The sequence below is a fragment of the Electrona antarctica genome (assembly GCF_951216825.1).
Source record: "Electrona antarctica genome assembly, chromosome: 1".
Classification (NCBI taxonomy): Eukaryota; Metazoa; Chordata; class Actinopteri; order Myctophiformes; family Myctophidae; genus Electrona; species Electrona antarctica.
The window spans coordinates 8392881-8408209 of record NC_136806.1 but is presented as its reverse complement, the minus strand read 5'-3'; the positions used below and the strand labels follow the sequence as shown (position 1 = coordinate 8408209).

General features: G+C 44.1%; 1 protein-coding gene across 1 annotated transcript in view; it reads right to left on the bottom strand.

Annotated features, from left to right (window-relative positions):
* The window catches only part of LOC306942711 (semaphorin-6B-like), a gene marked incomplete at its 3' end in the record, with an annotated part of 140327 nt that overhangs the window by 19343 nt on the left and 105655 nt on the right, over window positions 1–15329 (bottom strand). The window contains exons 9-14 of the mRNA XM_079528727.1: window positions 13085–13173; window positions 10568–10785; window positions 6827–6958; window positions 6226–6375; window positions 4650–4829; window positions 1036–1176 (exon numbers count right to left, since the gene is read on the bottom strand). Coding sequence (XP_079384853.1) covers window positions 1036–1176; window positions 4650–4829; window positions 6226–6375; window positions 6827–6958; window positions 10568–10785; window positions 13085–13173 — 910 coding nt within the window. The remainder of the gene's footprint in view (window positions 1–1035; window positions 1177–4649; window positions 4830–6225; window positions 6376–6826; window positions 6959–10567; window positions 10786–13084; window positions 13174–15329) is intronic.

Here is a 15329-nt window from a genome sequence, read left to right as displayed (position 1 = left end):
ATGATTAGCGCTGTGCTGCCAGCAGGTGTAATCAATCTAAACGAGCAATTATCTGACATTCAGAGGTGTTGCGCACCAGCGAATATATATATTTCAATCTCCAAAGTCAAACTCATAAATTCACAATGTACCATGCCGCTCCTCGTTGTGAGCTGTGTATGATGATCTGAGCGAGAGAAGGGGTGCGCACGCTCTCTCTCTCTCTCTCTCTCTCTCTCTCTCACACTCTCTCTCTCTCTCTCTCTCTCTCTCACTTACTTTGTGCTGCTGTTTTCAGAAGAATTAATCCAAGGTTTGTCATATATTATGGTTTAGTAGGCATACACTTTAGCTGGTCAGTCAGTGTGTGCAGACTCAGAGAGAGAAGCAGCACTGCTCTGCTCATTAAATTGATATGACCTAGATATGTCATATGCGCATCTGATCAAGATAATTAGTTATTTGGCAACACCTGTGTGAAATACCAACGCTTTCATATAGCCTACTTTTAGAATATTTTTAGAATCTACAGGCCAGCCATGTGTACTGCATCTTTATCTTGAAAACGGAGCAGTTTACCGGTCTCGTGTGTAAGGCAAACATAATTAACATAACCGCAATGTAGACGCAGTAAAGTTTTATATCGTTCACAAACTTAGGCGGGGAACAGCCCGCGACGTCCTCGTGTAGTGGCCCTCTAAGCCAGCAACACCTCAGTACAGATTCATGTCTATGGACATTCCTTTGTCTTGAACTCTTTGAAGCACAGTGAGGTGTGAATCAAAAGACACTTTATTGTCCTTGCAGAGAAGGTACAAAAGGAAAAAAGGGTCTGTCTTTTCACCATTCAATTGCATTCCCGCCATTATTGGACCCAGTCATATTTAATCTTTTTGTTAGTCATGTCTGTTATGTTTTATTAATTTGTGTCTCTCTTGTTATTCATGGCTGTCAGTTCCCACCTGGTGTTGTGTGGGAGTTCAGACTGCTCAAGACCGTACTGAATAACTGCACTCGGGAGGCGTGCGTGCGTGCGTGCGTGCGTGCAGCACTCACTTCATACAGCGGGAGTGCAGGTGGCATCGGGAGGTGGGCACTCTGACCAGACAGGAGGAGAAGGCCAGCAGCAGAGAGTGACTGGTCCGGTCCAGAGACAGAGACAAGAGGAGGCGGGCCTGGGGCGAGTCAGCACCACATCTATAGAACCAGAGAGACAGAGAGAGAGCGAGAGAGAGAGAGAGAGAGAGACCAAAAATTAAAGCGACCCATAAAGATGGGTCCGTGAACCCACAAATGGGTCCCGCCCCAGTGTTTGGGAACCAGTGGTTCACTGGACCCATGGATCTACTGGGCCTGCTGGGCCCAGACCGGTGATGTAATCCACCTCCAGAGGAAGGGAAGGAGACAGACAGGGAGTATTCTTCACGGCACTAACGGCAGTACGGCTAAAACCCCGTTAGCGCTATAAGACTTATTATTAAGACAGTAAATTGAAGCTTTTATAGTTGTGTGGAAGAAGCAGCCATTAGCTCCTCCTAACTGTATGCCAGACTCCCAGCACCGCAGTGTCGGCAACGAGTCCTGTTGTACCAAGATATCATTGCTGCCTGTCGGGCAGGAACCTTGTTTTGTGTGAAAATGTATTCCCTACTTTGTTGTATAAGAGTGTCTGTCAGGCAAAGGTATGGCCGATCTACAAGCAACATGTTTGAAAGTGACAGTGGTTAAGCCGGTCTCAAAATGTGAATCATCTTTATTATTGTCACATCAACCCAAATAAAATTAGTTTGATACAAAAGAAGAAAGAATCAAAAGGTATGTACTGTATAGGAACTATACATATTTATTTACACATAGCATATATGCACCCATAGTACAGTATGTATACGAGGATTAGACACAAGGTGCATGAGCATAGCAGCTCATATACTAAATGGTAAATGGTAAATGGTGCATTTATATAGCGCCTTTATCCAAGGCGCTTTACATAGATTGTGCATTACATTCACCCATTCACTCACACATTCATACACCGATTGCAGCGGAAGCCATGCAAGGTACCAACCAGCACATCGGGAGCAATTTGGGGTTCAGTGTCTTGCCCAAGGACACTTCGACCTGTAGACAGGAGGAGCCGGGATTCGAACCGCCGACCCATGGATCATTGGACGACCTGCTCTACCTCTTGAGCCACAGTCGCCCATATACTGTCCATGACTCTATGTAATACAGCATAATGTGCAAGATGAATATTATCCACCAGCGTTGTACATCAGATAAGATGCAAAGAGTATATATCAGCCACATAGAGTAGTCCACAAAAATGTCACATTCACAGACAGACAGACAGGCAGGCAGGCAGGCAGACAGACAGACAGACAGACAGACAGACAGACAGACAGACAGACAGACAGACAGACAGACAGACAGACAGACAGACAGACAGACAGACAGACAGACAGACAGACAGACAGACAGACAGACAGACTGCTGATGATGTACCTGCAGCAGCAGCATTAGCAGCAGCAGCAGCAGCATTAGAGCTTATCAAGCAGGAAGCACCATTATTACATCAGCCTGACGAACCATTAGGGAGTAATTAAAGCAGAGGCTGTGAATTAAAGCCATCAGGTGCAAAAGGATTTAGAGACAGATGATTTATATCACCTCTCTGGCGGGCAGAGACCTTTGTATTTCCATATTTTCAACTTTACTTTCTACTTTGCCGTATGTGTACAGCGCAAAAAACCCATTGTGAAAATAGCCTGTCCAAAAGCAACACAACGTGTTGCATCATGAGCTTGTAGATCTGCTCTTAAAGGGATATTTCACTTTCAAAGAAACTTTTGGTCATTTCATCGTCTACTCAGGCTTATAATAAACACCCCAGACAGTTCTTAAGTTGCTCGATTCAGTATTTTAACCATGATAGTCAAAGTCGTACGATTTGTCACACACGTTACTACCTTACTGCAGTGAAATTTGTTCTCTGCATTTGACCCATCTCTTGGAATGCAAACCCGCTATACGCAGCCGTGCCGCACTCGGGAATCATTTGATTAGTAGATTTGACCCCCCAATCCAACCCTTGATGCCGAGTGCCAAACAAGGAGGCACTGGGTCCCATTTTTACAGTCTTTGGTATGACCCGGCCGAGGATCGAACCCCGACCTCCCAGTTTCAGGGCGGTCACTCTAACCACAAGGCCACTGTCTGGTACAAAATCTATTCATCGAAAACACCCGTCCTTTTTTCTGGTGACTGATGTCCTACTAATACGTGAGGGGCTTTTTCATTTACTGTTTTCAGTTATTTATAAATACATATTTTTTATGTTTTAGTCTCCTCTGTCCCGCAGCAGCTCCTCCTCTGTCCTCCTCAACAATATTTAAAAATATGTGACATTTGAAGTGGTTGGTTTTCCGAACTAGCGGTTCGATCGGGGCCGCTACGTGGCCCACACGTATAGCGGGTTTGCATTTTTGTGTTCATTTTTGATGAATTCAATACATAGGACCACAATGACAACAAGTCCTCAGGACTTTTTTTGTGAAATTGTATACCTGTTTTTACCAGCTGCTTCGTAGAAGCGGCAGGTCAGTGTTTACCTGGGAAACTTGCGACCGGTAGACGGACACCACTATGCGACCGGTAGACGGACACCGCTAGTCTTTCTGCTGAGTGTTGCCAAGTCTGCATATTTCCAGCCGTGGATTCATTCACAGTTGCTTGCCTGGTTTGGTTTTTGGAGGCTGCTTAGCTTATTTCTGTCACGACAGTTGCCACCACTGGCAACAACCCATAACATCCCATCGTCTGCACGGCATGGCTAGTCGAGCAGTTCTGATTGGCTGCCTCGTCTCCAGCCATGTTGCCTCAGAATTCTTTAGGGTCACTAATTTGAGCATAACAGCGGAGCGCAGCTAAAAAGTGGCATAACGTCAGCAGCAGACCCACAGATAATAATAATGCAGCTGGTAATTAATTGATTTAATCAATTTCGGCTTGTTTTTTTAAAGATTTGTTTTTGGCTTTTCTGCCTTAATTGATAGATACAAGTGAAGATGAACGGGACTCGAACACGCGACACGCTGTCAGGCCAGAGCCTATATGTGGCACGCGCCTGGACCACTAGGCCAGCGGACGCCCGACTGCACCCGTTTACATCTCTGACTAATAAAGTATTCAATCAATGACAAGCATGTTAAACCCATTCTGGGCGGGAACCACTCTTAAGGTGGTTGCACACCGGCCGCGTTTTTCGGAAAACCGACCGCTTAAAAATCCGAATTCGCGCCCGGTGTGTGGAGACCTTTAGTGTTTCAAGCATTATGTTATACTTTAGCTATTGAAAAACTCGGTGCCGCGCTATGAGCTTGTAGATCTGCTATTTTTTGAAAAAAATCGTGAAAATGTGCCTGAATATATATTCTTTCAGAGCGAGTTTATAACTCAAATCTTTGCTACTGGGAGGGTCCCTGGAACAACATCTTTTCAGACGGGGGTCAGCGGCCAATGTCATATATATTTGGAGTCCTTGACATGAATATATATAGGTTTTTCAGAAAACTGTCTGGATTTAGAAGCCATTTGTAGAATCGTCCTCAGCTCTAAATGGATGAACGGAGGGAGGATTAGACGGAGGACAGTGTGAAGGTAGCACGACTCACTTCTCGGGGTTGAAGCCCTCCACCTCCTCCAGGAACACGCTGTTGTGCGACGTCACAGAGTCCGTGTTGGGGACCATCAGGAACTTGAGGATGGTTCCTCGCGTGGAGCCCAGGAACATCACCGTCCAGTTCCTGTGAGGCCCCGCCTCCGTGTCCACCACCATGGCTGTCAGCTGGTACCTGGAGGTAGATGATCCATGGATATAGGTCAACTATTAGCCTTTATGTCTTTATGTCTTCAAAAGGTATAGCTCGTCATTAAACAGACTATAGCCGGTGAGCCACAGGCCCGAAAGCTCAAGGAATAAAGATTAACCTGTGATGTCATGATTTTTATTTTTTTCTCATTCACTTGATCATTAAGGTCCACAGAATGAGAGGCCTGCTCTGCCGGAAACATCGCGTTATGGTCATTTTTGTATACCACACTATAGACCAGGGGTTCTCAACCCGTGGGTCGCGACCCCTCGGGGGGTCGCCAAATTATTTTAGGGGGTCCCCAAATTATAAAAAAAAAAAAAAAAAAAAAAAGGATGAGGATGAGGATGACCTAGAGAGATGTGACATGTCAAACTAGGGGGTTTTCATGATTCTGAATCCATTCCAAGCATTAGTAATGCAAGAAAAACACTCCTTGGCCTAAATTCGGCCATAGCCACTTGCCCAAATGTGCTGACCTCATCACATTTGTCAGCCCGAAAGCATAAACCGGAATACGTTTTTATTTTGTTTTTTAGATTTTACCATCCGGTCGAGACCGGATCACACGCAGGCGATTGAGGAACAGACCATGCTTTCCTTCGAGGTGGAAAGTCTGGTGACGTGAGGTTATTTTGACATTAACACAATCAGTGCCGGGATTTCTTTCAAAATAGAAGCTCGGGGTGCCGGGAACATAGAGCCGCTTTTACTCTGTAAAGCCCCCCCCCCCCCCCCCCCCCCCCACTTCCGTTCCGGACAAAAACCGGGAGACATATTTTTGCTTGCTTACCTCGCTATAGTTACGATAAAATCGCTGAATAATCCCTCGCGTTCCTATTTTGAACAAGAGGCAGGTCAGAGGTCAGAAATGAAGAGCTTAGTATATCCATCTGGTCAAAACCATGGAGAGCTCCCTATAGATTAGCAGATACGAGGCATTCGTTCTGATCCGTAAACAGGGAAGTGAACGACAACGCGCGTGCGCGGAGAGCAAGGAGTATGGTGGCCTTGGAGGCCAACTCAAAAAAAAGAAAAAGAAACAAATTCCGAATATTTTTCTCTCGTTTGATATCAATGAAAATGCGCTAGGACGTGTGTACCCGTCCTATAGCAACCCGTTGGTTGGATTAGTTATGACGTTCCCACACGTCGTACTGTCTAAATGGGTTAACCCATTTTGGGCGGGAACCCCTTTTGGTGTTTTAAACATTATGTTTTAATTTAGCTATTGAAAAATAGCAGATCTATACGAGCTTGTAGGTCTGCTATTTTTGAAAAATCGTGAACATATTTTTTTCAGAAAACTGGAGGATTTAGAATATTTTCTTTTTATTTCGACGTCAGGCCTGAATGGGTTAAACTCTCTCTAGTATACCTGCCCATGGTCTTGACCACCCAGGGCCGGTGGCCCAGCAGGGGGACGGTGTCGTCCATCAGAGGGTGGGTCTTCACGAAGTTCAGCACCTCGTCTGGAAGCGTGGTGGACGTACTGAACCTACTGCCCTCCACAGCACAGCCCCCTGGCCTGGGAGAGAGACAGAGAGAGAGAGAGAGAGAGAGAGAGAGAGAGAGAGAGAGAGAGAGATTCTAAATTCCCAACCAAAGGTACCAAACAAATTACAAACAGCGCGTGTATGCTGCATACGCACACACACACACACCCATGTTTCTAACTTATCCCATTTAAATAGCTTTATGAAAAGGTTAGCCTAATTAATATCCTAATTCCCAAATTAAGTCCCCCTCATATCAGGAGTATGTCAGAAATATAAAGTCACACCCCTGTGAAGTGAGCGGCGCTCCTATCATACATCATCTCATTCTCAACCAATGGCACATCTCCCACCCAATCACGCCGGCCAAACACAATTTGCGTCCTCACTTTTAGTCTTCAATGTTTGTGTTTACACACTTTTAGTCTTCAATGTTTGTGTTCACACAAACACTCAAAGCTGGGCATAGGTAGGTTCCACTACCTGGGTTTGGGGATGGCTTCGTCCGGTACGGGCGTCCAGATGGATTCTGGTGATTTCTGCTCCTTGAAGCGTCCCTCGAAGACGTGCGCCAGCTGCTGCATGTCGAACACACACACCGCGGAGCCTGGGATGCTGCGTGGGAGACACATGGAGCAGTCATTTAACCCATTTAGACAGTTTTCTGAAAAACCCATGTTTCTGTGTCAGTGGTTCTCAAACTATTTCATGTCAAGCAGCCCCAGAGTGATATTAGTAATTGGCCGCCGACCCCCATCTGAAAATATGGTGTTCCAGGAACCTCCACAGAAGCAAAGATTTGAGTTAAAAACGTTCACTCTGAAAGAATATATATTCAAAGATTTGCACCACATTTTCACGATTTTTCAAAAAATAGCAGACCTACAAGCTCGTAGCGCGGCACTCTGTGCCGCGCTACGAGCTTGTAGATCTGCTATTTTTCAATAGCTAAATTATAACATAATGCTTAAAACACCAAAAGGGGTTCCCGCCCAGAATGGGTTAAAGAAGAATATCCGGATTTTCGGACTGGTGGGTGATTTTTGATGACGCTATTGTAGGACTATCAATACATTGTTATAGCAAACAACAACAACAACACAGGTAGTAGGCTACTGTACAAACAACACAACATGGGGGTTCCACTGCTCCGGTGAACGCCATGTGCTCATACTGTACTGTATGTGTACTGTACATACTGTAGCTGCTCTGACTGATTATTGGACTTCATATTTCCTTGTTGTCTTTTGTCAGAGGCATTATTTCTAGGGATGCACGATATAATCGGTAGCATAATTGGAAATATCGGCCATAAAAATGCCATATCGGTGTCGGAACGGTCGCAAAATAATATCGGTTTCACCAGCAAAACATTTTTCAAATGAAAAATGTAAAAATGCATTAATGAGTTCAATATAAATCCAAAAGTTTCTAGTACCTCTAGTCTAGAACAAAAGCCAAATCAAATATGTCATATTTATTGATTGAATACTTTATTAACATAAGCTTTGGGCCGACCCCAATAGAGCGTCGCAGTCCCGCCCCACCTGTCATGACGACGCCAGGCCCAGGAAATGATTCCCAATGCATTTTTCCCATAGACATTTCAAAAAGTATTTATTTAAAGACAGTTACGCTGCAGACAAAGCCAACTCGAGTCGTGACAAATCATGACAATAAACACACTATTTTGGACCAAACAAATAATTACAAAGAAGAAAAACAACAAAAAAAGTGTTGTAACCTGCCGTTTTTCTTCTTCTTTCTAATTCTTTTTTTTGGCCCAAAAATGGTGTTTGTTGTCATGATTTGCCACGACAAGAGTTGGCTTTGTACGACGCTTAAAAGGTCTTTAAATAAATATATTTTGAAAAGTCTATGACGAAAATGAACAGAGAATAATTTCCTGGGCCCTGGTAGGGGGCGGGACTGCGACGCTCTATAGGCCTAGGGCCTGTATGCTGTGGTCCTCTGTATAATATCGGAATCGGTCAGAATCGGTATCGGCAGACATGACCCTGCAAATAATCGGAGATCGGATATCGGTCATAATTTCATAATCGTGCATCCCTAATTATTTAATCTACAGTCCCGGCTGTCCTGTATTGCAGACTTAACCCATTTAGGCCTGACGTCAACATTTTAAAAATGTCTTCTAAATCCTGACAGTTTTCTGAAATACCTACTGTATGTTTCTGTATCAGTGGTGCTCAATATTTCATGTCAAGGACCCCAAAAATGATATGTAGTTGGCCACTGACCCCCATCTGAAAATATGTTATTCCAGGAACCCCTCAGAATCAAAGATTTGAGTTAAAAACGTTCGCTCTGAAAGAATATATATTCAAAGATTCGCGCTGCATTTTCACGATTTTTCAAAAATAGCAGACCAACAAGCTCGTAGCGCGGCACTCGGTGCCGCGCTATGAGCTTGTACATCTGCTATTTTTCAATAGTTAAAACACCAAAAGGGGTTCCCGCCCAAAATGGGTTAAATTCAGCTCTGATGAACAGACCTACAATACCAGACATTCAAGGTCTCTTTACGTTTCCCCATCTCAAAAAACGAATGCAACGCAACACACAGTACTACACAGACTAGCAATGAAAGAGCTGCATATAGTCTTCCATCACAAATCAGACAGGCAACAAGTAAATCAGATTTAAAAAAATAAATTAAAGAAATATCTCATGTCGTTTGCTTTATGATGATAGTCAACACACTGCACACACTGTTTAACCCATTCTGGGCGGGAACCCCTTTTGGTGTTTTAAACATTATGTTATAATTTAGCTTTTGAAAAACAGCAGATCTACGAGCTTGTAGGTCTGCTATTTTTGAAAAATCGTGAAAATATTTATTTATTTAATTTATTTTATTTATTTTATTTATTTTATTTATTTTATTTATTTTATTTATTTTATTTATTTTATTTATTTTATTTATTTTATTTATTTTATTTATTTTATTTATTTTATTTATTTTATTTATTTTATTTATTTTATTTATTTTATTTATTTTATTTATTTTATTTATTTTATTTATTTTATTTATTTTATTTATTTTATTTATTTTATTTATTTTTATATTTTAGAAAACAACGTCAAGCCTACAGTAAATGGGTTAAAACACTTCTTTCATTCTGTAACTGTACCTAAACTGAAATTGTATTCATGGTTGTTGAGATGTTATATTTGTGCGATAAATGCACAATACTTTATAATCAATTGTTTTATATTTAGTTGTATTTTAAGTTTTTAACTTGTTTTTCTTATACTGTCTTGTAAAATGTTTTCATATGTAGTAATGCATGTTGTGTGTGGACCACAGGAAGAGTAGCTGCTACTATATTAGCTAATGGGGTTCCAAATAAACAACAACAACAATTGGTGGTGGTGGCAATACTAATTTGAGTCTGGATTCATAAACAAAGTAAGACAAATACTAGACAATTACTTAATAGGTTTGATTATTATTACACGCACACGCGTGCAGCCTCTCTGTCTCTCTGTGTGTCTCTCTCTCTCTCTCTCTCTCTCTCTCTCACTCACACACACACGCGGGGCCGACACAAACGCACGCACGCACAAGTTTCCCAGTCCCATTTGCCATGCCAGCAGGGGAGGAGGTGGACTGCGGTTGGATGAGTCTGTCTGGTTCTGCACACAACTTACAGTGAGACGTTCTTTTCTTTGTGCTCGACAAAGTAGTGAGAAATAATCCATTTAGTGAAAACACGACGTGGGTGCCGCCATGACAGTCTGCGACAGTAAACACAAACACACCCACAGCGTGTGTTTGCCGCGCGTCACAGCCCACCCCCTCACACACACACACTCAAAGTACGCACCATGTAGTAACGGGTAACTGAGTTACTGAATTTAAAAACAACAATGCGTTACAGTACGAGTTACTGCCGAAAATAACGGCGTTACAGTAACGCATTACTTGTAATGCGTTACGTCCCAACACTGGTCATATGGTACCTGTTGGTTGGGCGTGTGTGTGTGTGAGTGTGTGTGTTTTTGCATGCGTGTGTGCATGTGCGTGTGTGCGTGTGTGCGCGCGTGTGTGTGGGGTGTGTGGGTCATACGGTACCCGTTGGTTGGGTGTGTGTGTGTGTGCGTGTGTGTGTGTGTGTGTGGTGTGTGGGTCATACGGTACCTGTTGGTTGGGTGTGTGTGTGTGTGCGTGCTCGCGCGCGTGTGTGGGTCATACGGTACCTGTTGGGCGGTGTGGAGAACAGCCCCAGGATCACGTCTCTCCCCTGCATGTGGATGACGGGGCTGGTGGCGTGCAGCAGGTTGAAGTAGAAGTGGGAGTCCCCGGGGACGGAGCAGTTGAGACGGGCCTTCAGGAAGGACGTCCACTGCTTCTCCAGCACGCGCTGGGAGCCGCCCAGGTCCGCCTTGCACACCCGGGCCACGCGGGACACCATCACCTGAAACACAGATGGTGAAAGCTCTTCTTCAACCAAGGTGGCGAAAGAAAACATTCTTGGTTCTGTGCTCGCTTGTACATGAAACAAATTTGTAAGGTACAGTACAGAACCCAGAAACCTAACCCTAACTGCACGCACCTAGTCGGAGTAATGAGAGGAGTCTGAATTATGGGCACACAATAGAGCGTCGCAGTCCCGCCCCCTTTCATGACGACGCCAGGCCCAGGAAATTAATCACAATGCATTTTTCCCATAGACATTTCAAAAAGTATTTATTTAAAGACCTTTTAAGCGTCGTACGAAGCCAACTCGAGTCGTGACAAATCATGACAACACACACAATATTTTGGACCAAACAAATAATTACATAGAAGAAAAACAACAAAAAAACGTTTTGTAACCTGCCGTTTTTTTCTACTTTCTAATTCTTTGTTTGGCCCGAAGAATTATGTTTGTTGTCATGATTTGTCACGACAAGAGTTGGCTTTGTCCGCGGCGTAAACGTCTTTAAATGAACGGAGAATCATTTCCTGGGCCCTGGTAGGGGGCGGGACTGCGACGCTCTATACCCACAGTGTTAAGGCCAATTACATGATCCTTATCACGTCCAAACTTTTGAAAGGGAGGTGATATTCATGAAACCATCGAGGTAGAATGAGATGTTAGCTGTTCAGCGGCAACGATGACACAACACAGCACACACGTTCAGGTCAGACGATGGAGGCGCGGAGGCAACCCACAGTGCCTAGCGATATTTGACAATTTGGCCAATGCATGACAATAGTTTGTTGGTAACTTTTGTTCTTATTAGTTGTTTATTGTTTTCATTTTAAAAAGTCCTTAAATTGTCACTTTAGAAATCTGCAGATACCCTGAATACACTATACTGTATGTTGGTTTGTATACTGTATATTCTATCTATCTGTAAATGCACCACATCTCTGTGTGTGTGTCTGTGTGTGTGTGTGTGTGTGTGTGTGTGTGTGTGTGTGTGTGTGTGTGTGTGTGCCGTTGTAATCCACACAACTGGAGAACCGTTCGCCCCACCAACTTCAAAATCAACACACGCGTTCCACACCACCACAGGGGGTGCAGTGCTCGGTGTCGAGTCGGTCGGACCAATGGTTGTCCAGAACCGTCCAAAAAAAGGCCTCTGCCCGGGCTCTGGAAGGGACCAGGGCCCCTGCCCAGTGTCCATATATGGAGCTGGCCTGTTCTGACGTCATTCTGACATCTGCACAGACTCCATATTTGGGCATGCCTGACTCCATATATGGGCATAAAAGGGACACAGACATAATATCTGGGTGGGGCATGCATTTCCAACTTGCATCGTTCCAAGTAGGCCAGTGCCCAACGGGCACCGCTCTAGTAGTAAGAAAACAAGGTTGCACATTAAGCTGATCATTAAAGGAGAATTCCATGCTAGAAGGCTTTCTTACCTTTCTTTGTAGTTGTTACGTCCCCACCAAAGAGGTCCAGGTGTTATTTTGTGCAAAAACTCCTTATTGGCTATTTCCCCTACCATAAGCCCTCAATGAATTGCATTGAATGGGAATTGAATGGGGCTATGGGGTGTTGTGCTAATTCGCTTATTTCCATCGAAATAAGTAGTAAAGTGTGCCGCTTGGGATATTATTTACATTATGAAGAGAGGATATATACAAGAAAATAATAATTTTGATCAATGGAAAAAAGGCGAATTAGCACAACACCCCATAGCGCCATTCAATTCAATTCATTTAGGGCTTATGGTAGGGGAAATAGCCAATAAGGAGGTTTTGCACAAAATAACACGTGGACCACTTTGGTGGGGACGTAACAACTACAAATAAAGGTAAGAAAGCCTTCTAGCATGGAATTCTCCTTTAAGCTAAGCTATCATCATCTGGGTACCCCCGAAAACAACACATCTTCTATCTTGTATGGATGTGCCTGCATGGCACGAAAGTATTTTCAGATGGGATCCCTCGTCAATTGCATGTTAATTTGGGGGTCCTTGAGATGAACACGTTTGAGAACCACTGTTAAAATATATAATCTGACACCCTAAATATAATTTAGTGGTTATTTATGATACTATTTATGTCTAACAGCATGGACTGATTAGAAACTAGAAAGATCTATCTTAATTAGTTCCTGTAAAGAGGATTGATTGGTGAGTGACATGCTTTTATGAACCATGCAAAGATGTTTAGCCCACGTTGGCTCATTCATTCATGAAAGTCTGGTAACATTGTAATTGCTTTGGAGAAAATGTTAAATAAAAAAAAGCGAAATAAAAAATGACAGACAGTACCTTCTCCAGGTGATGGAACTCCATGGCCATCTCTCTGAAGAAGAAGTAGATGTGAGCTCCCCACTCCACTGCACTGACGAAGTAGGGCTCTGGAAATACATCATAACATGATATAACAACCATATAGTAGGGCTCTGGAAATACATCATAATAACATGACATAACAACCACTCCACTGCACTGACAAAGTAAATGGTAAATGGTGCATTTATATAGCGCCTTTATCCAAGGCGCTTTACAGAGATTGTGCATTCACCCATTCACACACACATTCACACACATTCACACACCGATGGCGGCGGAAACCATGCAAGGCACCAACCAGCAATTAGGGGTTCAGTGTCTTGCTCAAGGACACTTCGACACTAACTCTGGGGGAGCCCACAGGGTTCGAACTGCTAACCTTGCGGTTACCATCCAGCCACTCTACCCCTGAGCCACTGGAAATAATACTCACGTCTTTTGTGTGTCCACTTTGTCCTACACAAACATTAAATTCCCATTGACAATGAATGGAGAATTTTACGTCATAGTCAAATTACGTAACATTTTATGTCAGTGTAAACACAACCATTGATGACGAAGGTGTGATTTTTTTACCACTAAGGTTGATTAGAGAAAGTAAAAGATGAGCGTTATTTTTGTATTTTTGAGGGGCCAGCCCCTCCTATATTCAGCTATAGTGTAGATTTTTGTCCTATAACCAACCAGTAATCAGTGTGATCATTGTGGCTACTTGTATCAATGGGAACTTATTCTGTGGGTCATGACAGAGCAGGAACAGCGTATATGATATAGCCTTTCCTTCTGTCTCAGCTCTCATTTCATCACAACAGTGCAGTACATCACAACTCCGCAGTATACCGCTCCTGCTGCTCCCATTCTCCCGCCGATCTACCCCCCCACCCCCCCCCCCCCCCACACACACACACACACACACACCCCCACACGCACGCACGCACGCACGCACGCACGCACGCACGCACGCACGCACGCACGCACGCACGCACGCACGCACGCACGCACGCACGCACGCACGCACGCACGCACGCACGCACGCACGCACGCACGCACGCACGCACGCACGCACGCACGCACACACACACACACACACACACACACACACACACACACACACACACACACACACACACACACACACACACACACACACACACACACACACACACACACACACACACACACACACACACACACACGCACGCACACACACACACACACACACACACACCTCACGTGAACAAGACCCCCGAGATACTGAGACTCCTTCATTTGGCGCAAGGTCTTCTTCCCTATAGCTGGAGAGAACAGTCCACCTCCCTCAACACTCCTGCATGCAGAGCTAAGGGTGTATGATGATGATCATAACCTGTTCCTGTATTACTATCAGAATAGTACTCACATGTTTCACATGTATCAATACGGCAATGTAGAAATATTCCGTTATTACAAGTAAAATAATTCAAAATTAAATTCTGTAAAAGTACACAACTATCAGCATCATGTCCAATACCTCAACATTGTACTTAAGTACAGTACTTAAAGTTAGTTACTTTATGCCACTGATTACGACTAACCAACAGGGCATCGATGCGCGAGGCGCACGCACGCACGCACGCACGCACCGCACGCAGACAGACAGACAGACAGACAGACAGACAGACAGACAGACAGAACATCCGTCAGATATATTTCCCCCGGATAAGATATTTTCCCGACCAATCACAACACTTCGCGGAGAATGTAAACTGATTTGTAAAGCATCAGCGTAATTTCCTTGGGCGATACTTCCGCTAAAGTCCCGCAACTTCCGCCCAAACAAATTATAGTCTTTTCAGCGTAGGTCTTGCCCAGGGTGCAGAACCCTTGACTATAGGACTGGCTTGTTAACGCGTATAGCTAGCTACCCCACCTCTAGGCTGGAGCTGCACTAGCTAACCTCAATACATCACTCTGTGTGGTACTGTTAACCAGTATAGCTACCCCACCTCTAGGCTGGAGCTGCACTAGCTAACCTCAATACATCACTCTGTGTGGTACTGTTAACCAGTATAGCTAGTACCCCACAGGCTGGAGCTACACTAGCTAACCTCAATACATCACTCTGTGTGATACTGTTAACCAGTATAGCTAGTACCCCACAGGCTGGAGCTGCACTAGCTAACCTCAATACATCACTCTGTGTGGTACTGTTAACCAGTATAGCTAGTACCCCACAGGCTGG